This window comes from Jaculus jaculus, chromosome 15, assembly GCF_020740685.1.
Source record: "Jaculus jaculus isolate mJacJac1 chromosome 15, mJacJac1.mat.Y.cur, whole genome shotgun sequence".
Lineage (NCBI taxonomy): Eukaryota > Metazoa > Chordata > Mammalia > Rodentia > Dipodidae > Jaculus > Jaculus jaculus.
In genome coordinates, this window is record NC_059116.1 from 26,021,563 (window position 1) to 26,044,557 (window position 22,995).

General features: G+C 38.6%; 1 protein-coding gene across 3 annotated transcripts in view; it reads right to left on the reverse strand.

Moving 5' to 3' along the window:
* Nucleotides 1–22,995, reverse strand: part of Znf521 (zinc finger protein 521) — a 321,006-nt gene that overhangs the window by 120,018 nt on the left and 177,993 nt on the right. For all 3 annotated transcript variants that reach the window (XM_045134887.1, XM_045134889.1, XM_045134886.1), the window contains one exon: nucleotides 18,367–18,451. In XM_045134887.1, coding sequence (XP_044990822.1) covers nucleotides 18,367–18,451 — 85 coding nt within the window. The remainder of the gene's footprint in view (nucleotides 1–18,366; nucleotides 18,452–22,995) is intronic.

Below are 22,995 nucleotides of genomic sequence, written 5' to 3' on the forward strand. Positions count from 1 at the left end.
TCATGATGTGGAGCTGAAAAACTAAAAACTAGACATATCCAAGGAGGAACCTACCCTTGTTCTCACTTTCAGGAATGCAAACTTTATGCTTTGTGAAGATATTGAGTTTTTTGCCCATGCATTGCAAAACCTATAGGCTCACCTAGTAGGGAAGGCATCTGCTGGCTAATTGGATTGGTTGAAAAACAAAACAAAACAAAACATTTTAGTCAAGTTTATATTCACAACATGGCCAGAATTTTTAGTTAGGCAAAAACATTAACTGTAATAAAAATTAAAAGCAGTTTAGCAGCTCCGATGGCAAGAACACGTATAAAGCTAGAATGTATCATCATTATTGTCAGCATTCTACCAGTACCAATGAGGAGTTGGCAATGACCTCATATCTAGACCCAGATGGCACTTTCATTTTACTGGCCATTGTTCCTCCTGGATTTTGGGAGAAAACCTGCAAAATTTTGCTCTGGTCTTGTGTCTGGAATAGAGAATATGCTTCCCTTTTTTTTGCTGAATACAGCAACACATACAACGTAGACAAAAAAAAATATATTGTTAACAAAAAGGTTGTCCCCATTACCTTCTCATTATTCCTTCTCTACCAAGTAATGCATTTTGGCAACTAAATATAGTCTCAGTTCAAAAGGAACTATATAAAAACAAACTCTGATGAACGTCATATAACTGTCCCCAATGTATTTTTCATGTTTCAGCAAATGTGCAAATAATGTATTACCCCCTTTCCAACCTTCCAGTAGTGAATTCAGGCTCACATGTCTATGGAAAGGGATCACTAGAAGCACTTCAGTCTAATTCCTTTCCCACTTCCGACAACAGTTAGACAACATGGGTCCTGTTTGGATGTATCTATGGCATGTATGTTTTCATACATTGCAGGGTGTTTGAGTCTGGATTCTAAACAGTGCTCAGCACAAAGCGATTGTCATTTAAATCTCTCAGGCCAACTTTCACAAAGATAGGAAGATAACCACTTGCTACTTTGCAGAGCCACGAACATCCCAACGCTGCATGCTCATACATTAGTAGTTATGTAGAGCTGTGGCCTATGCTCATGTCTATTTACGCTGAATGTAGCTGTTTCTGTCACTCTGTGGCCTGTTTCCTGCTATTTCTAATGAATTCTGAAGCAGAAATGTAACTTAGCTCTTTCCAAGTAGGTGACTTTAAGAAAAAAAAAGACTAGAAGTAAGTAGGCTAAATCCTTACTACTTTTAATGGAAAAACCAGTTTTTGTTTTGTTTTGTTAAGCCAAAGATGAACCTTGTTGCCTAGGAAATGGCATCCACATCAGACCTGGTTGCAACTGTGGTAAAGCAATTGCTAAGAACATCCCATTTCCCACACTGAGCAACCAGTGCATGTGTGAAGAGATGTTGACTGCATGGCTGAGGTGATGAGGAAAGACTCCACAGTGTGAGTTTGTCTCTTTACATGCAAGCACACCGACGCTTGTCTCCTGGGGCTGACAGTTCAAGCCCTAATTTCCCCATCTGTATAATATGAGAAATAATAACAGCCGCCTGTCATGCCTGGAAGAACAGATGATTGACACCTGTCCAAGTAAAATCTATGAAGCTCTCAAACCTGTTTGCCCTAGTGTGGGGTTTTTATCCAAACCAAACAACCCCCAAATTCGTTTGAATGGATTTCTTATGTTCCATACATCTATGCATGATAATTTACCGACATGTGACCAAAAGGGAGGAAGAATTAGGTTTGAGATAGTACCTTACAGCATTTTGCAAATGCATTGTTGGTGGTGGTGGTAATAGATGTGGTGATCTATGTATGCATGCAAGAGTGGGGGTAGGAGGGTACATCTTATATTTGACAATATTATATTTCATATACAGAACTGTCCTGAAATTCTGAGTGTACAAATTTTGTTATTCTGAGCCATTTGATTAAATTTAACCACAGGAAGCTCTTCCAAGTCCTAATGAAGCAGCAATTACATCTAAAAAGGGAGTCAAGCCAAAAAACCTCCTTTTCCAATATCTCTCTTTCAAACATCACACTGCAATATAAGCGCCATGGTTTCTATTTCATGTGAGTCCCAGCACTCTGAGCTGCTGGAAACATGTTAAACATAAGTCAGGGAGTGGTCCAGCAGGGAGTCTGTGGCAGAAAAAAAAAAAAAAGTTTACCAGTGAGTACATGTCCACATACAGATGTTTCTGTGCATATACATACATGTGTATTCACACATGCAAATACATAAGAAAACTCTCTCTCTCTCCATATATGTGTGTGTGTGTGTGTGTGTTTAAGTCTGTTTGTATGTGTGTGTAGTTCTTTATAAAGGAAATTCAAACTAGGTTTCAGAAGAAAGTCACACAATTTAAAGCTTTTGAATATATTTTAAATTTTACTTCATAACATATTTGGTTCAAGTTATAGATTGTATAAAAGAGACGTTTAGAGAAATTTGAATTTATCTTTTCATTTGCATCTGAATCTATAAAAGTTGAAGGGAATGGTTTTTTTTTCCTTTTTTTAAATATTTTATTTATTTATTTAAGAGCGACAGACACAGAGAGAAAGACAGATAGAGGGAGAGAGAGAGAATGGGCGCGCCAGGGCTTCCAGCCTCTGCAAACGAACTCCAGACGCGTGCGCCCCCTTGTGCATCTGGTTAACGTGGGACCTGGGGAACCGAGCCTCGAACCAGGGTCCTTAGGCTTCACAGGCGAGCGCTTAACCGCTAAGCCATCTCTCCAGCCCGTTTTTTTTTTTCCTTAAAAGATGCCATTTTATTCAAGCATTCATTCATCACTAAGATAAATCAAGTTGTTTGGAGAGTTAAAGAAGTTATGGTTATTCCAAGCAACCTGAGCCTAGGATGCTGCTTTCCGGGTTTTCAACATCACCTTTCTCCCATGTGACAGAGCATTTCAGCATAGTAATGTAGTGGTCTGGGGCGAGGAAGTCAGTGAAATAATGTCAAAAGCAATTCTTCACATTTGGATCTCGCCACATCAAGAGCAAATAGTGAACTTAAACATGAAAATGCAATTTGCTCCTTCTAAAGTATACATTTTTATCTCTTACGAGAAAGCCCACATTCATTTCCAATGCCTCAAGGTAGAGAGGGTGGCATGTATCATAAGTGCAGAGAATGTCTGAAGGATTTAGAAGCAATCTTTTCATAATGCATCTTTGGGTGAGGAAGTGGAGTTATGAGTTACTCAAAATTCATAAAGATTATTAAGTTTACATCCTCACAGAAGAGCTGCCACCACTGTATCTCTCCACAACCCTGTCATGTCCCAGCCCCCCCCCCCAACTGTAGAGGAGCTGTCTCTGGGTTCAGACATCATCCATTGTGTGGCAAGAGTGCAATGCTGTAGGAAACAAAGTTTCTATCATCTTCAAAACAGAACAACCACGGCGAGGACAACAAAATAATTGCTTTCAAAGGAAGGCACAGTGAGTGGGCTGGATTCTTGGGCTCGGTCTGTCGGCATTCCTTCCTGCAAGTGATTTTAACAGGTAAGTTAAATTCCTGTTTCAGCAAGTTACCTCCAGATTATCAACTTGTGTGTTTGTGCCTGCCGGGCTATTTGAATGATTACCGTAGCCCCCAAAGCCCGGAGCACGGTGCACCCACGGCAGTGACCCCTCACAGTAAGGAAGCCTCCATCCACAGTCGTCAGCTTCCCTGCTTGAAGAAGTTACACTTTGCAGCTCAGCCAAACAGAGCCTGTGGGCTTCAGGTTTTTTATTTATTTTTTTCTTCTTACTCTTCACTTAAGTCCATGGGAAGTTATGAAACGTATTTCCTTAGTCCTCCCAGGAGCAAGGTCAGGTTCACGATTTGACCTCGGAGACACAGCAGTCCTACAAAGCCAGACAGCCTGACAGAGCTGAGCCTCCGTTCTGCTCTCTGCCTGGCCTACATAAACCAGAACACACAGTACTGAGCAATGTGACTTATGGGACATGACAAGCAAAGGCTCAGTGGTGGTGGTGGTTGGGGGGAAATAATGGGATTTAGCCATGTAAAAAATATCATAGGCACACAGTCCCTTGCAGAAAGATGAACCACCACAGGTGTGGACGCACACAATCAGGAAGACGATCACCTACAACGTCTATTGGAACTGGCCAAATGGTTCTTTAATCAGATTAAATTTTAGGGTTCTTGACATACCCCCAGAGTCTCTTTCCCATCATGTCAATGCCCTCTCCTACACCCTCACCCTGACCAGGAGTGATTTTATGCAAGCATCTGAAAATCTTTATCTGTGCTTGACCAAGATGGCTTAAATATATGAGAAGCGATCCTGGCACAGTTTAGGCTCATAGGAAAGACTGTCAGACTAACTAAGGACATGGCTGCTCCAAAATGAAGGCTGAGTCCACAGTCTTATTTATACACTTTCCAGCTAGAGGGCTGGGAAGTACAGCCCTAATGGGGGGGGGGGGGCATTTCCATCTGAAACCCAAGGGCTCCTGCATTAAGAAAATGGGTGTAAATGAATCCCTTTCTCTCAATGACAGAAGAGGGGGTGCAGCCACTTCAATTATCTTGGCATGGAGCACACATGCCAGCCTTCTCCAATTTGACATCACCATTCCTCAGCTATCACATGGATTTAATCTTATTATTTCTGTTTTGCACTCTACTATGCATTCAATTAGAAGGACATTTTGAGGCAAGAACAAGAAGCTTTTTTTTTTTTTTAAACAGAAGGCAGTGATTCAAAATTTGCAAAACTTCAGCTTTCTAAAATAGCCTGAGTGACCTCTTGCAGTCCTCTGACCACTCGGCAGCAAGCAGGAGGCGACCCCTGTGACGAGCGGATCCTGGCAAAGTTCTCTCTTCACAGATGATGCACAGCTTAAGCTATAATGAGTTTTTGGGTTACAAATGCTGAACACATTAATATTCCTTGATGATAATTATCACAGTATAAGCACCTTTCCCAATGTGAGTAGCATAAACCAACTGAAGCAGCATTTTTACCACATTTGAAACAAGCTGGAAAATGGGATTTTCTACTCTCATAACCTGAGGTCAACATACATCAAGCACTGCATATTAAACACACCTACATGTGGAGCCCCCCCCCCACTTCTGCTTCATGTGTCCTTAATGCCTTCTCCTTGATCCCTTTTTTTTTGTGTGTGAGATGCTCTTATTTGAAATCACAGGAAATACACCTAGACTCAACGAAATGTGTTTCCTCTGGCCCCTGATGAATCTTATGATTCTGCTTGTGAGATCACAAATAAGACAATGAGATCAGGAAGCCATATTTTACAGGTGATATGTGTCTCTCTGCAGTTTGAATGAATACTGTGTGGCCCCTGGCTGCATATAAAACAGAAGGGGAATTAGAGGATAGCAAATCAGCTCCTAGAAGAATCAAACCCACATTATATGTAAATGGAAACCAACTATGAGCTCTTGTCTTCACACCTTTAAAACTAATGATACGATTAAACATTGAAAGGTTTCAATGTGAACTCTGACCCCCCAGCATGAAGGGTACAATGAGTCAGCATCATTGTTACCGGTGATACTTTCACATAACATTCATGGCAAATAACGTTCGTCCCAGTTAAAAGAATAATTATTGATATTTGGATAACTATCAGATATAAGAAAAAAACTGAAAAATATGATCTACAATGTATCTTATCAGAGTATAGCAATATGTATTTGGTATTGACCATAGCACTCCTAAATAGATAGTAAAAAAGTCTTGTACTGTGCATCAATTTGATGGGTTAATATGAATTTAATGGTCTATACATTGGTTTCCCCCCTCATTTCTCTTTTTTTGATCTCTCTTTATCAGATGAAAAAGTGAACATATTTACTATAAAGCCCAGCTGATGCTGGCAAGCATTAAAATAATCAAACTGGGCTGGAGACATGGCTAGGTGGTAAAGGCACTTGCCTGCAAAGCCTAAGGACCCAGGTTTGAGTCCCTAGAACACACTTAAGCCAGATTCACATGGTGGCACATGTGCCTGGAGTTTGTTCTCAGTGGCTCTGGTGTTCCCATTCTTTCTATCTCCTCTCTCTCTTACAAGCAAACAAATAAATAAAAACACTCACAATTAAGGCCTTTTCTTTTTCAACAGGCTATGGTGCCATGTTCACATGCTATGTTAATAATCACAATAGCATGCATGATGAAGGTGAGTCTGAACCCTTAATCCAAATAATGCGAATTAATCTATGAGTTTTGTGGGGGTAAACTAGCTTCGTACCCAGTTCCCGCACATGTCATTTAAACAACACCCCACACTACCCTGGGTGCATGTTCTCTAATATCATTTTTTCCTTATGTGCTACAAGAATGTCTTCAAATCCCATTTGAGTAGATGCCCAGGTTTTGAGTGAACTTTTACTAAATATTTATCAGCGCTATTGGATTACTAAATACTGTAATGTGTGAGCCACAAAGGAAAGATATACTGCTAGCTTTCTTGTATTGCTGGGGCTCATTTTAAACACTCTGTGAGCCATGTATCAGTACAGTAGATGCATTTTAAGAAGCCTTCATTTATCAGCAGATAAGTGTGATTAGGGAGCCTTTCTTGGTGCAGAAATGAATGAAAACCTATTTGGTTTTTACTGTGCAAAATTTGCTTTACTGTGGCTAAAAAGGAAACACTCCACAAGACATTCAAAAGGCCATTTTGAAATAATATACAAAGGCTAAAGCTTTGGAATATAAGAAAGTAGAGTGTATTCTTGGTTCATCAGATTACAAATTAAAAAAAAAAAACCAGTTGATTTACAGACAGCCAATAAAGTATACACATGCGTCAAATCTGGAAAATATTTTACATATAAGCCATATAGTGAGACTGCCCATCCAGTCTGTTGCTCTTGAACACGGCATTGTTGGCAGGTGACTTCAATGGCAACAATTGTAATTGACTTTTTAAATGAGTCAATATTATTTTTGCAAACATGTCAAAATATTTCTACTCAGCCGGGTGTGGTGGCATACAGCTTTCATCACAGCCCTCAGGAAGAGGCAGAGGCAGGAAAGCTGCTGTGAGTTTGAGGCTAGTCTGAGACTATGTAGTGAATTCCAGGTCAGGGTGGGCTAGAGCAAGACCCTACCACAAAGAATACAACAAAAAATTTCTACTTCACATTATTCCTTAAAAATTAATAGTTTACATTTTAAAACTAATATCTACATATACATATATATATGTACATATACATATATATATATATATATATATGTATATATATATAATAAAAGTTTATATTCTTTTATCCCCTTACCCCTGGTCCATTACCCTGAGGCCTTCTTCAGTGAGGTTATGGGATTCACTGTGGGGTCATGAAGGCCTCAGTTAGTCCCTATGGTGGGTAGAAAATAGCAATTCTCCCTCTCCCTGAAAAATGCATTTCTCTTCTTTTTAACTTTTTAAAAATAATGCATTTATTTATTTATTTAAGAGAGACAATGAAGCAGACAGAGAGAGAGTGAGATAACGGGCATGTCAGGGCCTCTAGCCACTATAAATGAATCCCAGACGCATGTGTTCCTTTGTGCATCTGACTTACATGGATACTGGGGAATTGAACCTGGGTCCTGAGGCTTTGGCAGGCAAGCGCCTTAACTGCTAAGCCATCTGTCCAGCCCCTATTTCTCTTCTTAAAGAGATACAACATAATCTAATTTAAAGAAAACTTCTTTCCACTGGAAACCTGCAGCATGAATCTTTATTCTGTAAACACTGTAACAATGATTATCTGTCCTTCTAGTTCTCATTGGAGACTCTTGCTTTTGAACATGTCTTGTGGTGACTTACTAAATTCAAGCTATTTCAATTAGTATTACTGCACATTAAAAATTAATTGCATTACTGAGTGGATTAAGGTTTAAATTTCAATTCTACAGCATGTGCCCTAGAAATGACAGCTCAAAATCAATGCTCTTTGGCCCACAATCGGAAGTGTGTACGGTCAGGTAGCATGGGACTGGCGTCATGGCCAAGCAGTTTTAAAAGACTTGATGGTTCAATTGAAGGTGTGTCAGTTCTAATTCGGTATTTTCTTTTGAATGCTGCACAACATCTCAAGCCAGAGGAAGAAAGACAGAATAAAAGCGGCACTAGAATTTGAACACGTGTGGACACACGTACTGCCACTATGACAGTAGAGGAATTAACAGTCACCCCCAAGTTCCCACAAAATTGTTCCAAGATTAAAACCTTCCTCAGTGAGCATAGGGTCTCTGATTTCAACCCACACTGGTTTGTCCTTAGTTATTGTGAACTGATCCCACTGGATCAGAAAATAGGTGATTTTGCACAGGGGGAGGGGGTACAAAACTACCTACTTATACAACATTCATAATAACTTATGTCTTAAGGAAACCTAAAAAAATATTGAGGATTAATTCTTGTTATTAAGTAGCCACCCCAGCTGGTTCCCTTTGGTCAATTATTAAAGGTTTTAGGGGGAAGGGTCAAGTCAGGATGGTTCACAGATTGATCCCCTTGCCTAGAGATTACAATCTGCAGAGAGTGTGTGGAAGGTGTCCCTTTTCTTCTCAGTCCTTTGGCTCTTTGAAGAAGGTAGAGAGAAGGGACAATGTAAGTGCTCTCAATGAAGCCAAGGAATGCCCAGGAATAGCTGGCTTTGGGATTGAATGGTGATTGGTATGAGCCTGGGAAGGGAAAAAAAAAAAAAAAAAAAAAAAAAGATGTCTGTAGTGTTCCTCAAGGTCCCCTTTGCAATGCACTGGTGGCCCCCAGCAAGTTCAGAAGCAAGGGAGTCAAGAAGATGGGAAGTAATAATACCAATAAAAGGAATAAGCTGGTACCAATGGACCCCAAGGTGTAGTAAGGGTCCCTATGCAACCATCGCCCTTCATTGCAAGTTACTGATGTCGCTTCATGACAATGCGACATGCAATGGGGAACATGCACAGTGGACTGGTGGTGACGGCCCTGTTCTATCTGCCACCCCAGCAGCCACCCCTCCTGGGCCTAAGTCACATGGCTCAACAGTAAATGGATCTGGGTGGGGGCGGGGAATTAAACCAGTGGTGTGGCCTGTTTATAGCATGGTGGCTCATCTTGGAGAAAGAGAGAGGATAAAAAGTAGCAAGGAGAAACTATTTCCTTAGTGGAGTATTAAGTGGAATCCAAATTAATCTTCGTTAAAATGTCCTTTGAAGGGGTACAGACTTGTGGCTTGGTTAAAGGGAAAGGATAAAGAGCCACAGCGTCTCTCGTTTACAAAATATAAATAGGCTCTGATTCCCATGTTTACCTTCCATAAGATGAACAGAAACAATGGTTTCAGGTGAACAATCATATTGAAAATTCAAGTTTGTGTTATTTTAAAGGCAAGGATTGATTTTTTTCTAATGCTTGCCTGCAGTAGTTGGAAGTCTTACTTCTCAATCAGTGCTCACAGGATACCGAAGCGATGTGTGAAGTGAGAAAGAGAGAGCTTCTTTCCTCACCAAGGATCACTGAGTATGTCATTGGTTAATTCTTGCTCTATGCTCCTCATTAACATGACTCTCAAGTTTCTGGTTATCATATCCGAAATATTAAGACATAATAACTATGAAGGTGCAGATAATTGGATATTAACCAGAACATACTTGACTGGGCAGGAGGTAGAGCCCTGCTTAAACTAATCCTGAAACATATTAATCACCAATTAATGAAAGAGTTTCAAATTCATTTTCTATTATAAAACACCTCTGAGTATCTAGGCTTTTTCTAACAAAATGACTTGGAATAACAGGGTATAAATAAGAAATACAGCCATCTGATGATGCTGTGAATTAATTCTTTATAGCTTCTTGTTAGATGATTGTGAAAACTATCGTGAAAGCCTTGTATCATCTTTACAAAGCCTAGAGATATGCAGAAGGGACAATTTTTCCAGTGTTCAGTGGCCCCAGTTTAAAATCCTAATGGATATATCCATTTGAACGGCAGAACCATAGCTAAATATTTCATCATTGAGCTGTCATAATATTATCTAAGCCTTCCAGCCCAGACAACCCTGTGGACCTCTAAAGTACCACACATATGCTCTCAAACTACAATGGCAATAAATGGGAGGAGCTCAGAGAAATGCAGCAAAGTTGCGCACAGTTGTCAGGAAATGTGCAAGGATCGTGTGAAGGCACACATGCTTGTCTACTAGCAAGGGTACCATCACTAAGGTGGACCAAAAGGAATGTGGAAAAGAAGAGGAGACAGAAGCGAACAGAAGAGGGAACCGTCAAGTACAGCGTTAGGTCTGTATAGAGTTTGGGATGCTGGTCCCGATTCTTCAAAGATTCTTTTTTTGTCTCACTGAGCTCCCCCCCCCACAACTTTTGACAACTGTTCGAGTTAGAGAAAAGGCCACAGAAGGGAAAAAAAAAAAAATGCTGCTGCATGATCCTCACAAAACGGGTTCTAGCATCTTTCCATACTTAAAACACAGAGCTTCAAAACATGAGGAAAAAGCCATTTTTAATGCCAGGGAAAACAAGGTGTGTGCATTAGTGTAATGTAAGCAAGGAACTGAAATGACATTATTTCTCTGTGTTTCCTGCCTTTGTGTGCTGAATTTGATGAAAATAGTAAGAAAACTCTTGTTATCTCCGTTTCCCCCCTCCCATTCTGTTGTTTGTTGACTTTCATTTTAATAACTCTTAAACAAGCACTCAGGGCAGATGAACTCAGATATGCTGGCAAGTAGGCCCTTTTATCAACAATTTTGCCACAGAGATACACAAACATTTCAATGGCTCTTCATTAGCAAACAAATCAACAAGTGATATTTTAATGCATGACTTTATTCCATCTCTGTGGGGACTGTAGTTGAGAGTGTGATGTACAGTACAGAGAAAGGAAAATCATCCACCCGCCGCAACGTCCCAGGGCTCCTTCCATTGAGGACTTCGCAGCCTCTGCTTAAAGAGTGCATTTAATTGACTGATAGACAGTAGCTTCTTTGTTCGCAAAAGACAGCGAAGTAATGGCAGCTTGAAAATCGTACCATCTACAGGGTCTCCTGAGACTAGTAACAGGGGGATATGTGTCAGGAATAAATAAATAATCTAATTATTAAGCCACTTCCTGTCAAGTTAACTCCAATTTGTTGGCTTTTGAAGGCAACAAAACGAGGCATTTTTCCTCATTATGCTTCCCTTTTTATACCAGTGGTAATCACAGGCGGATTAAAGGGTGCCTGATTGGTTTTTTTTTTTTTTCTTTTTCTTTCTTTTTTTTTTTTTTTTGTCAAGGAACTGAGAAGCAGCCAACAGTACAGAGAAACAGAGTTGGGGTTAGAAGAAATTTCATGCTTGTCTCCTTTCCAGCTCCCTAACAGCCCACTCGGCTGCCCCATACGGCGCTGCCAGCTGTACAGCAAATGTGTGCCCCTCCAACGGAGGCCTACAGGGCCACAGGCGCCATCCTGAGAGCTGTGAGATACCTTGCAAACTTGGCAGGTAGCTACTGCTGTCATAGGCATAATTCTAAAGGTGACCTACGAAACCCCATCAGCTCTCCAAATGCAACAAAGATGAGCAGCTGAGGCTTGACACCCACTCTCCGCTTGGCTCTTTCCCCTTGTTTACCACTGCTCGTGCCCTGGAACTACTGACCTAACCTATAAAAAGAGGTCACAGGAAACCTTCCCTTTGGCTGGGTGGGATCAGATCATGTGGAAATAGGTCATGATGCGTGTGTGTGTGTGTGTGTGTGTGTGTGTGTGTGTGTGTGTGTGACTTTCAGCATACCCTCCACTCAGACATACTTGGTCTATAAGCTTCAATCCCCAAACAGATACCCACAGTGGATAATAAGCCTATTTATTTAATAGTGAGTGGGAAAAAAAAAATGAATACTCTTGTGGCATAGTCTCTATAGGAAGTCAAGGGCGAGGATAAAGTGAGAGATGGAAGTCCTACCATGGCGAGGCAGTGGGCCACATGGCACTCCCATCATGTGCAGCCTTCCTCCCCAGATCCTCTGGATGGAGTCAGAGGAAGCTGGGTGGCTACAGCAATGCTACCTGACAGCCACTTTCTTCTAAGGCCCCCTTAAGATGGTGAAAAACTGAATCTAGGTTCTGTCTACAGGCTCAGCCCAAATCTTCCCTGTGGCAAGAAAATTAACATCCTAAGATATAGCTAAGAAGCTTTCTTTGAGGCTTGTTAATGAGAAACCACATTTGCTGTCAGGATTTTTCACTCTTGTAAAGCAAGGACAACACATACACACAATAAAAATAAACACCCTGACCTGCCTGTTAGTAGCTTCCCACAGAGATTAGCTTAGAGACCTACAGATTCTCATTCTACACTATTTCATTCTCAAGAAATCAAAACCAAACTGGCCAGAATGAACTCTGGAAAGTCCTGCCCTCCTTCAGAAAAAGAAAGAAAAAAAAAAAAGACACATTTTTTTTTTCTTCTCTTTTCCTTTCTTTTCAGCTGTTTCTGTTTTTAGGAGGGCTGATGGTCAGCAACCCTTGCAAGATGCCCCCCCCCACCTTTGTACTCAGCACACGGTGTAGACATATTCTATTGATGCTGGCGGATGTCCTTTCTGAATACATCTTGAATTTTTGTTAAATTGCGCAGATAATTAAACCCTCTTCATATTTACAGTCTGCTTCATTGGTACTATGAATTCTGTTTTCAGTTACTGTCTGCGAATTCCCTCTCTGAACAATTTCAAACTAAGCAATAACACTTCATTTTACATAAGTTTTATCTGATGTCCCCATACAGAGCCGCCAGCTGTACAGCAAATGTGTGGCTCTCAAACTGAGGCCTACCAGGCCACAGGCTCCATCCTGAGATCTATAAGGCACCTTGCTGTCATTGGCAAGCTCTCCCTGCTATCACTGTGACCATCGCTCCACACTGCATACAACGTAAAATCATCTGATTATTAGAATTTGTGGCCCACACTCCATTTTATCCTTTATTTAATCTATCCCCAGATCACACATTTGTTTAAATGTTTTGGCTGGTTTACAGATCATGCAGCCATCTGCACAGTAGGTGTGACACCATCTTTTAGACAAAAGTTAACGGTACAAACAAAGATAAAGTCATTGGAAATGCTTTTGGTGTTTGTTATTCTGCCTGGCTCACTTGGACCAACTCTAAGAAATAAATAGAATTATCTGTGTAAATCGATGAACATCTATGAAAAACAACACCCGGCAGAATGCGGAGCTTGCTCCATTACCTACGTTAATATCATGACAGCTGAGGAGAGATGACCTGGCCCACTGCTCGTGTCTCCTGTACAGATGGCTATTAAAGAGAAAGTATCCTTTTGTATGGTCCATGCAGAAACCCTTTACGGGCTTTTCAAATCAGCCAGCATTGCCCACATGAGGGAAGCTTTCTCTTACCATTAAACTGCCCAGATTTCAGCATTTTTGTAATCCAGCTCTTGATGAAATAAGCCAGCATTTCATCCTATGTAACACCAAGCGCTTGTTTATTAATTCCCTGCATTTTTTTTTTTAGGCAAACAAATAAAGACTTTAAGAAAACAATTCAGTCGTCTGATCCAAAGAATTTCAATGATTTTCTGCTCCTTAAGATCCTATGGTCACACACACAAACCCTCACTCATAGATCCACTTCTGTTCATTCTTTTCTAAAGTCAATTAAAATAGAGTTTGACACGCAACATAGCCCTTTATTTTTCTATGCAGATATGTGGCTATCTCCCTTTAAGCCACAGAATCCAAAAGTACTCTAGACTTCAAAATATTGTTTGTTTGTTTGTTTGTTTGTCTATTCCAAAGCAAGAGCACTCAAGCTGAAATGCCTCAGAGGTGATACTGTCATCAAACTGTAATGAAGATTCATTCCTGTGTAGACCTTACTAAAGGAACGAAACAGGAAGAATGCCCTTGTGACCCTGGCCACCAAGCAAACTGGAGAATGTATGAATGTCACTCATTATAAGAACACACTGAAACGTCACTGAACTGTTCTAAACCGATTTGCACCTTCTTTTATTTTGTCTTAGCATCAGTGATATATGCCATGTATAACAACACATGCAGTACATATATTCCTGCATGCATGGAGTCTCTTTATACTCACAGACTCTAACTATCTAAAGAACACTGAGTATTAGAGATATGAATGAAAAAAAACCAAGGCTTTTCATACTAGTGTTTGTGGTCTCAAAGTCTACATATGTTTTACCAGAAATAAGTGTATTTTCGTCCCTAAAATGCTTCAGTTTCACCCTTGACCTGTCTAGGGTGTTTATTGTGACTATTTCTAGACCTTAATAATCTTATCATTGCAATGGGGGACTCAGACACCTTACAAATGCATTATAACACAATCATGTAGACATATAAATGAAATGGAAAAATCCACTTTTAAGTAGACCTCTCAAAGCAATTTGTAGATAATATTCCCTGAAATTTCTCTGTCCGTGCACTTCAAAAGAGAGGCCAAAGCTATATTCTGACCACTTGTCCTCCAATGTCCATGGCTGCAGTCATCAATTCCGAGGGTAATGGCCTCGCTCTTCTTTGATCATTCTTTGTCAAGCTGACTGGCCTTCCATGGTGAGTATACTGTTGGTAGTCTATTACCAGCCGCTTGCAATTTGCTCACTATGTTTCATGAGACAGTTGTTTGTGGCTGTTTGGAACACATCTGTCTCTTCGGGGATTTATTCACTAGTTGCAATGCCAACCTCCATAGTGAATGAAATTTCTTTCTAACTAAAATAGATAATTAGAGGCTGGTGATTATTGGTCAAGAATTATCAGAGTGAAAAAATTAAGCTTCTCATAAATAGTTCTTGGCAATGTCATCTCTTTATATCATATCATGCCTAACAGCCCTTTAGTCCAAGCACTTAGAAATTTACTCAACTGCTGTTGAGCCTCATATAAAATTATGAGGCAATCCCTTTGCTGGGTTAAATACATTTAGATTCTCTGGTTTTGCCTCTTTGTTGTTGATCCATACCCAATAATGTTAATATTGGAAATCTCAAAGAGGACAATTACCTGAAATCTTTATTATGCTGATAGAGAGAGAAAGTAAATGTACACTGAAAAGCACCATGTGCAATGGCTCCTTTTTGGATTCTTAGCTCAAAAACCAATATAAACGGTGACAGGAACAAGGGAAGACAAGAAAAATTTCTCGTCTGTGCAGACACTAAGAAGGAAATAGATTGCCTAGAAGCTTATAATATGTTTCGTAGATTTGTGTGTGTGTTTGTGTGTGCGTGTGTGTAGAATAAAAGAAAACTTTAGATACTGATCTAATTTCCTGATTTCTTAAGCAAACTATGTCAAATGTAAAGATGGAAGTTTTCTTTTTCCTTTTTTCTTTGTTCTTAATAGATGTAAGTCAAATCTTCAGTGCATTTTTAGTTAGTAATTACTCCTGCAACTCAGACTGAATGTCCACACCTCACTACAAAACAGCACTTAAGAAGAAGCAAAGTCACCTCCTGTCGCTATCTGGTGGAAATATTCACTGTTTTATGTTTGCAAATGCCCCTTGCCAATAGCCTGAAACCAACATATCTTGAAAGACATGTGGAAGATGCTTGAAAGAGCAGTAAATTATATGTGTTGCATAGAAAAATGCAAATGACTTAGTTAAAGAAGGAATTTCAAGTTACACCTCATTGGACCATCCACAGATAATATTTTCCATCATGTGACATAATCCTTCCTCTAGACTGATTGAAATTTAAAATAAAATCTGTAAAAACACATTCTACCCTCTTAACAAAGCATAAGAGGCTTTTCAGACAGCCCCTGATCCCTCTTCCCCTGTTAAATGCCCTGGTGAGATTATATATTTTTTTGATTAGACAAAACACACACACACACACACACACACACACACACACACACACACACAGATAATCTAAAACTATCTACCCTCGATGGAAATATTTTACCTAAGGAAATAATGCTGTTGCCTCATTTAAAAAACTAAGTATCACCCTGGGATTTAAAAAAGGGGGTATCTTAGCTTTGGTAACATGTTACTGTTTCATATCCTCTCTCTGTTGCTAGATATTAACAAGGTGAATGGAGTTTAAGAACTTGAATGCCTGGTCAACAGATAGAACAATTACATGGATGCTATTCATTTGTTTAGGTCTCAAGTGCAAGAGAATCACATATTTTATTATTTAAAATAGCATGAATATTAAATAACCAGGCCCTCTGTGAAGTGGAATTTGCTTCCCTGATAGAAGGTGAATTGTTAAATGTTCCAATCCCAAGAGGAAGTGAATGTCATATTAATCCACTATAATGTGGAGGGGAGCAGCCTTGGGAAAGCACTAATGATGCGAACAATGTAGGGTAAATACAAAGAGAAGGGCACAGGTTTATTTAAAAAAAAATGGGCCAGGGCAAAAATGATACTAAAATTGTAAAACTAAAACAAAATAGGGGAAAAAATTTAAATGCCTCTTATGGTCATCATTCATTTCAGATTCTGCATATACAAAAGAACATTAATGCTGGGGTGAAGATATATTCAGGTCATTCATCTGGGTACTGGCATAAATAATAAATCCAGAAATTAAAAAAAAAAGTAGTATGACACTGACAAGAGCTCAACCAAAGCAAGACTCACAATATTTTACTACATTTTCCCTTAGTGTAAACAAGCAAGTCTATCCAAAGCTGTGACACAAGGCAGAACAATGACTACCACCACCAAACGACACTGAAGAAGTAATGGGATAGGAACTCCTGTTTATCATTGGGAAGAACAGTTTCTTTTTTCTAACCTGTCCATCAAAAAAAAAAAAAAAAAAAAGCCATTTTGGAAGTTTATGTGAAATAATTTTCAGGATCCCCAACTAAAGAGAATTGCAAGGAAATATTATTTGAACCCACTATGAGCTGCCATTTTTTGAAAAGTAAGAATTCTCCACGCTATCCTGCCAGGGTCAGGAGTATGTATGGTTTGTGATATATAAGAAATCACTAATGATATTAACACTTAGCAATGGAAAACAAAGAGATAAAGTGATCAATATTTCATCTGTTATGTATGTGTTCCTTTTGGACAATTAAGCACTTAGGTTGTTATGAGTAATAATCCATCTAAAGACCCATAAATTGAAAACAGCAAAGCAAGTCCTATTGAAAAGCTATTAATCAATTTTTTCAACATGCTTCTCAATTTATCTTCATCAATTTATACAAAAACAGTGGAAATTCTATTAGGGTTGAGTGCAATGATCATCAATGTTAGCTGGAACAGCCCCTATGACTCAGCCTTCTGAGTATGGTCCTCATTACTATGTAATAAAGTTGTTTCCCCCTGAAAACACATTCAGAGTCTAAATGTTGGATTTTCTTCTCTGTTTTAGGAAACTTTCGTAATAGTTAAGTATAAGGTTAATTGAACTTTTAAAGTATTATATCACAGGTATTTACGGATTTATAGGATACTATAAAATGAATACAAAATACTCTCATTATCTAAAAACACACGTGGGTAACAAAAATAGAACAAAGTAATAGCAATTGTCATTTTACCAGTAGCAAAAGATCTGCTTGATAAAGTTTAATTGGCTGGTAAAACTCCTAGTGTTATTACTGTTTGTCAAATTAAAAAACATAGGCAGTAACCCCTGAAGAATTAACGGATAATGGGATGAAATGAATACATGAAAAAAAAACTTGTTAGTTCTAACCTATGTAATAAATGCAATATCCTAAAATCATTGGCCTGGAGTAACATCAGAGATCCCCCCCCCCACCAAAAAAAAATGCTTCTATAAGGATCTATAGAAAATTTGGTGCAGAATGAAAAAATGATTACTAAATTCTTTTCTTGATCTTTATGGTCATGATTATTTCCAGGCTGTTACAACCATACATATAAAAATATTTTACGGCAATTTAAATTATTTATGTTTCCCTATCACCAAAACTCACCACTTTAGAGTTTGATACAAAGCTGCTTAAGTGTCATGCAGCTGTGCCATTATCATAATAACTTACGAAATTAAAACCTGCCTAAAACTCTATGGAAAGCTAACATCCAGTTCATTAACCATTCCTGTTAGTTTTCAATAATGCGAAAATGATTAGAAGTTTAATTTGTTAATCACCTGTGTTTTGACTGGCAGCAGAAAGATAATCCTCTGCAGAAGTCTAAACTAGCCCTTGCAGGAAATAAAACGTGCTAATGCTTTATCAGGTCTAATAAGAGGAATAAAAACAAAATCAATCATGCCTAGGTAAGCCATTGGTGGTTGGACAATTAATTCATCTTCCACACAGTTTAATTACATAGGCACTGATGTACACAAACAGGAGAAAAGCCTATCTGTAATAAGGTGTAGAGTATCACTCACCAATCATGTGATTTGCAACATGAACCTGAATGTCCCATTCATTGTAGAAAACCATCTGACACTTGATGCATTGATAGGTCTTCTTCTGAGAAAACAAGTATAAACAGCATTACTTAGACACATGCGCACTTCATTGTCTAACCCCTCCCCCCACCCCATCCCCAAAGCAAAGTCAAGCATCCAAACCCCCATCCACACAGTGTTTTCGGCCACGATGTTGCCCTTATCTGAGTTGCTAACCAACCTATTATGGGCTAACTTCTGAGAGCGTCTTATTAGGACTTTGGGTCTCGGCCATCACATTCTAATTTCTGTTGAAATTCCAAGGAACTGAGGCACTTCATTAACAAATAATTATGGTAAAAGTAATAAAATAATATAAACACTCAAACTTAAAAAGTTAAAGTTACCCGTAACACATGGCTCCGATTCAGAAACCCATGTCTTTGAAGAGCAGTCACAATTTAATTCTCACCCAAATCACACTGCTGTGGCTTTCAGAGATGTGTAAGTACACAGTGAGGTAAGTTAAGACTGGAAGAATGTAGCTAAAATCCCTAAGGATTATAATCTTTAACCAGAGTCTGAAAGTTTCATAATGCTCTTCAATTTGCTAGCTATTAGCATTTAAATATATATTTCTCTCTTACATAGCAATCATAGCATAATACAATTTTACACTATTTTATTACTTTCCACAACAATCCAGTGAGACACATGGGGTATGTTTTTTTGAAAAATTTTAAAATTTAATTAATTAATTTAAGAGTGTGAGAAAGGGAAAGAAGCAGATTGAGAGAGAGAGAGAGAATGGGCATGCCAGAGCCTCCAGCCACTGCAAACGAACTCCAGACTCATGTGTCACTTTGTGCATCTGGCTTATATGGGTCCTGGGGAATTGAACCAAGGTCCTTTGACTTTGCAGGTAAATGCCTTAACTGTTAAGCCATCTCTCCGGCCCTTTTAAATTTTTTCTAAAAAAAGAAAAATGATGGAGTATGGGTTTTAAAAAATATTTTTATTTTTATTTACTTATTTGAGATAGAGAGAAGGAGAGGGAAAGAGGCAGATAGAGAATGGGTACACAGAGCCTCCAGCCACTGCAAACAAACTCCAGATGTGTGAGCCCCCTTGTGCATCTGGCTTACGTGGTTTCTATGGAGTTGAACCTGAGTCCTTTGGCTTTGTAAGCAAATGCCTTAATGGCTAAGCCATCTCTCCAGTCTGGAGTATGGGTTTTTTAATGATAATTCTTAGGGCATACACTAAACTGAGACTAAGAACAATATCACAGTGACATAGAGCTGGGAAGAGAAAGAAAATTTCTTCATTCTAACGTGAGGATCCCTGAAAAGAGCAGACCTCACAGTTTCATATCTTGCTCACTGAGCTCCAGGTCATATTAGATAGATTCAGTAATTAAAATACTGGTCGTCTTTCACAAGACATAGTTACACAGATGCCTTTGTGAAAAAAGAAAATTTACAATGAAAAACCGTCTAGGAAAACAAAATAAGCCATTATGAAATAATGTATCTTCAAATCCATCAAATGTGAGAAAATTACATCTGCAAAATAAATGATGTTTTATTGTAACCATTCTCACAGAACTATCATTTCATTAGCAGGCACATACAATGTTTCACTAATTTTATTAATAGGAAAGACTAGTCTGTAACAATTCATTTTGAAGAACTCAAGTCCTTTAGACTTAAAAAATGTTATTGAATATAAAAATTTGTCTAAATTCATTTATGGTTAAAATCATAAATGCCACTGCTATAAAGTTGCCCTAATTGTTATTAGGCAACATCCCATTTTCTTCTTTAACCACAGCCAATATTCTTAGCACAGTCGTATTTCCAATGGAAGCTGAAAAACAAATCTAATGGTCATTGTACATTATGTACACAGTGAACGGAGGGTACTAAATGTAAATCTATGCGGGTCTTCAAACACCCTGACAATCACGGAGTGAGATTTACTGTACTGAGATGTTTACAAGACCCTTTGATGGTGACGTATAGAGCAACATGTGTTGTGTAAATAACCTCTCTCCCTTTGGTAACCATATTTCCCCTTAGAACTAGTTAGAAAATATTTCTTACTCCCTGATGACCTACGTTATATATTGTTTATTAGCATACTTCAAGCATTATTCCTGATATGTGACCTTGCAGAAAAACAAAGAAACATAAACTTAATGGCTAGGCTTTTCTCTTGTTAGCACAGTAAAACATACAATATGTCGAAAACTGTCTCCAAAAATGATGACTGATGAATATGTCGGTGGAATATACTGGGGACTTTCTTCCCCCTCTTGGTTTAATAATAAAAAATAAGATCACTTGAAAAGCCCAGGTAATAACGAGCCAGCATTTAGCACTATCTTCTGGATAAACAAGACACAGTTAACAGGGTATGTGCGGAAGTTTGCTTCCATCGTTGAAAGAAATGCTTTTGTCACTACTGACAATTCAACATCAAATTTTCTCAACCATTAAAACAGGGTCTAAGCATCTATCTTCTGTTTGTTTGTTTTTTTTTTTTTAATTAATATGGCCATATTCTTATCTCCAAGTTTCTCAATCTGCAGCCAGGTAAGAATTTAATGTGATTTAAAGAAAAGGACCATTATTTTTAAATATTGTGGCTTCATCTACCTCACCGCACTTCTTAGGTTTTCTCAAAACAAAGTAATGACATGCAAATTGGGGTGTGTTAAGGACTTTCTTATGAAAGCCATGATGTAAAATTTCTTTCCACCTCATTTTTTTTTAAAAAAGAAAGTAATTTTAAATGACCTTTGAAATATTACTCATTATGATTACAGATGCATGGCAAAATATTTGAAAGCCTTATAACATATGCATCACCTTTGAAGTAATTGGGTTTAACTTCTAAACATGGAGAATCGGAGAGCTCATGTACTTGGAGAAGTAAATCCATTTCGGCTCAGCAAAGCTGAGATGATAGTGGAATTCGCCCTAATTCTAGGCCCGAATCTGCTTTTCCACTGCTTTCAGACACTGGCCCAAACCCTAGTCTGTGGCTATAAAGAGTAGGTTGAATCCCTTGTCTAATAAGATGGCTACATTAACCCCTTTTCAGACTGAAAATAAGGACACCTCGTAACAGACGCTTGGGAAAAAACTTTCCACCCAAGTTATACTCCTCTAGCATATTCATAAACTACCCCAAATGATGCTTTGTGCTCCAGGGGTGACCTGACCCCCAAAGGGCACAGAAAAAGTGTCAACTCCCTTGTGATAGTTACTTTCATTTATGTAAAAGACAACAATAGAAAAAAAAAAAGTGAAGTGAGATAATTCCTCTTAAAAGCAGATAGAGTAGAAACAGAACTTCCATTGTTTGGGCCCCAGCTTGGCCTTGATCAATGCTTAGGATGTCAACTTACTTGAAATGCTAATTTGGTACAATTTTTAAAAGAGACTTTTTTTTTTTCATTAGCCTTTTTAAATGTGCTACTCAGGAGCCAGATTGTCATTTCCTGATTGTTCTCTTTTGTTTTCTGATACTGATAGATGCGATTATCAAGGATACAACTTTTTCCCAGCACCTCATTATTTCTGATTGATTTTGAGAACAATTTAAATTTGCCTCCTTGACATTCTTGTTTTCAGTTATATTCTGGTTAAGGTACTCAGAGACTCAGAAAAGAGCATCTGACAAATTAAAAAAAAATGATTAACTCTCTAATAATGTATAGTTTAAAAAAATCTCTTCCTTGATTAAACCTCTCTCTCTCTCCATTTGATCTATATTCCATTAGTATTTGTACTTCACATTTTGTCTCTTTAAATTAAAAGAAGGAATTTAAAAAAAAAGATTTGTAGTTATAAATTGCTTTGCTCCTCCCCCCCCCCCAAAAAAAAAACAAGATAATGAATGCACTTTACATTTTTTAAAAAATCAAGAGGCTATAGTAATCCTCAAAGACAGAAAACAAATCTCGGCTGGTCTCAATGCAAGTGACTATTACACAAATTTATTTCTTTTTTATTGTTTGAGACAAGGTTTTATGATGTATCTCAGGCTGGGCTCGAATTTGTGATTCTCTTGCCTTCCAAGTGCTGGGATTACATACAAGTGTTTCCCAACCATGCCTGGCCATAACCATTCATTTTTCTGAAAATAATTAAAGGGTCAGAAGCCCCTGCCTTGTCCAGGAGGATGTGCAAATCATGTCTATTTGATGATGGGAAGTTCGTTATAAAGAAAAGTAAATGAAAGTCGAAGAGATAATAAAAGTACAAATTCACTGTTCTTGCACGCCAAATAACATGTTCCAGAGAATCACTAATGAATGCTGAAGCTGATGAGAGAGAGGTGACTCTGAGGCACTCAGATTTCATCTTCTGATCACTGTGAAGAAATGCAGGTGCCTTCACAGTGAAGTTAGCTGGTGGCCACATTTTAAACAGACAATTTAGCTTACTCTCACTTTATAAAAACTGGAACCACCCGACATTAAATGCCACATGGTGTGATAAGGTGAGCCCCGCCACCAACAAAGCATCTTGTTTAACATGTGTGACTCTAACCACACCTGAATCGAACCAAACTTCTGAACTAACAATCCAGTCTTAGTAAACACAAGGACAGAGA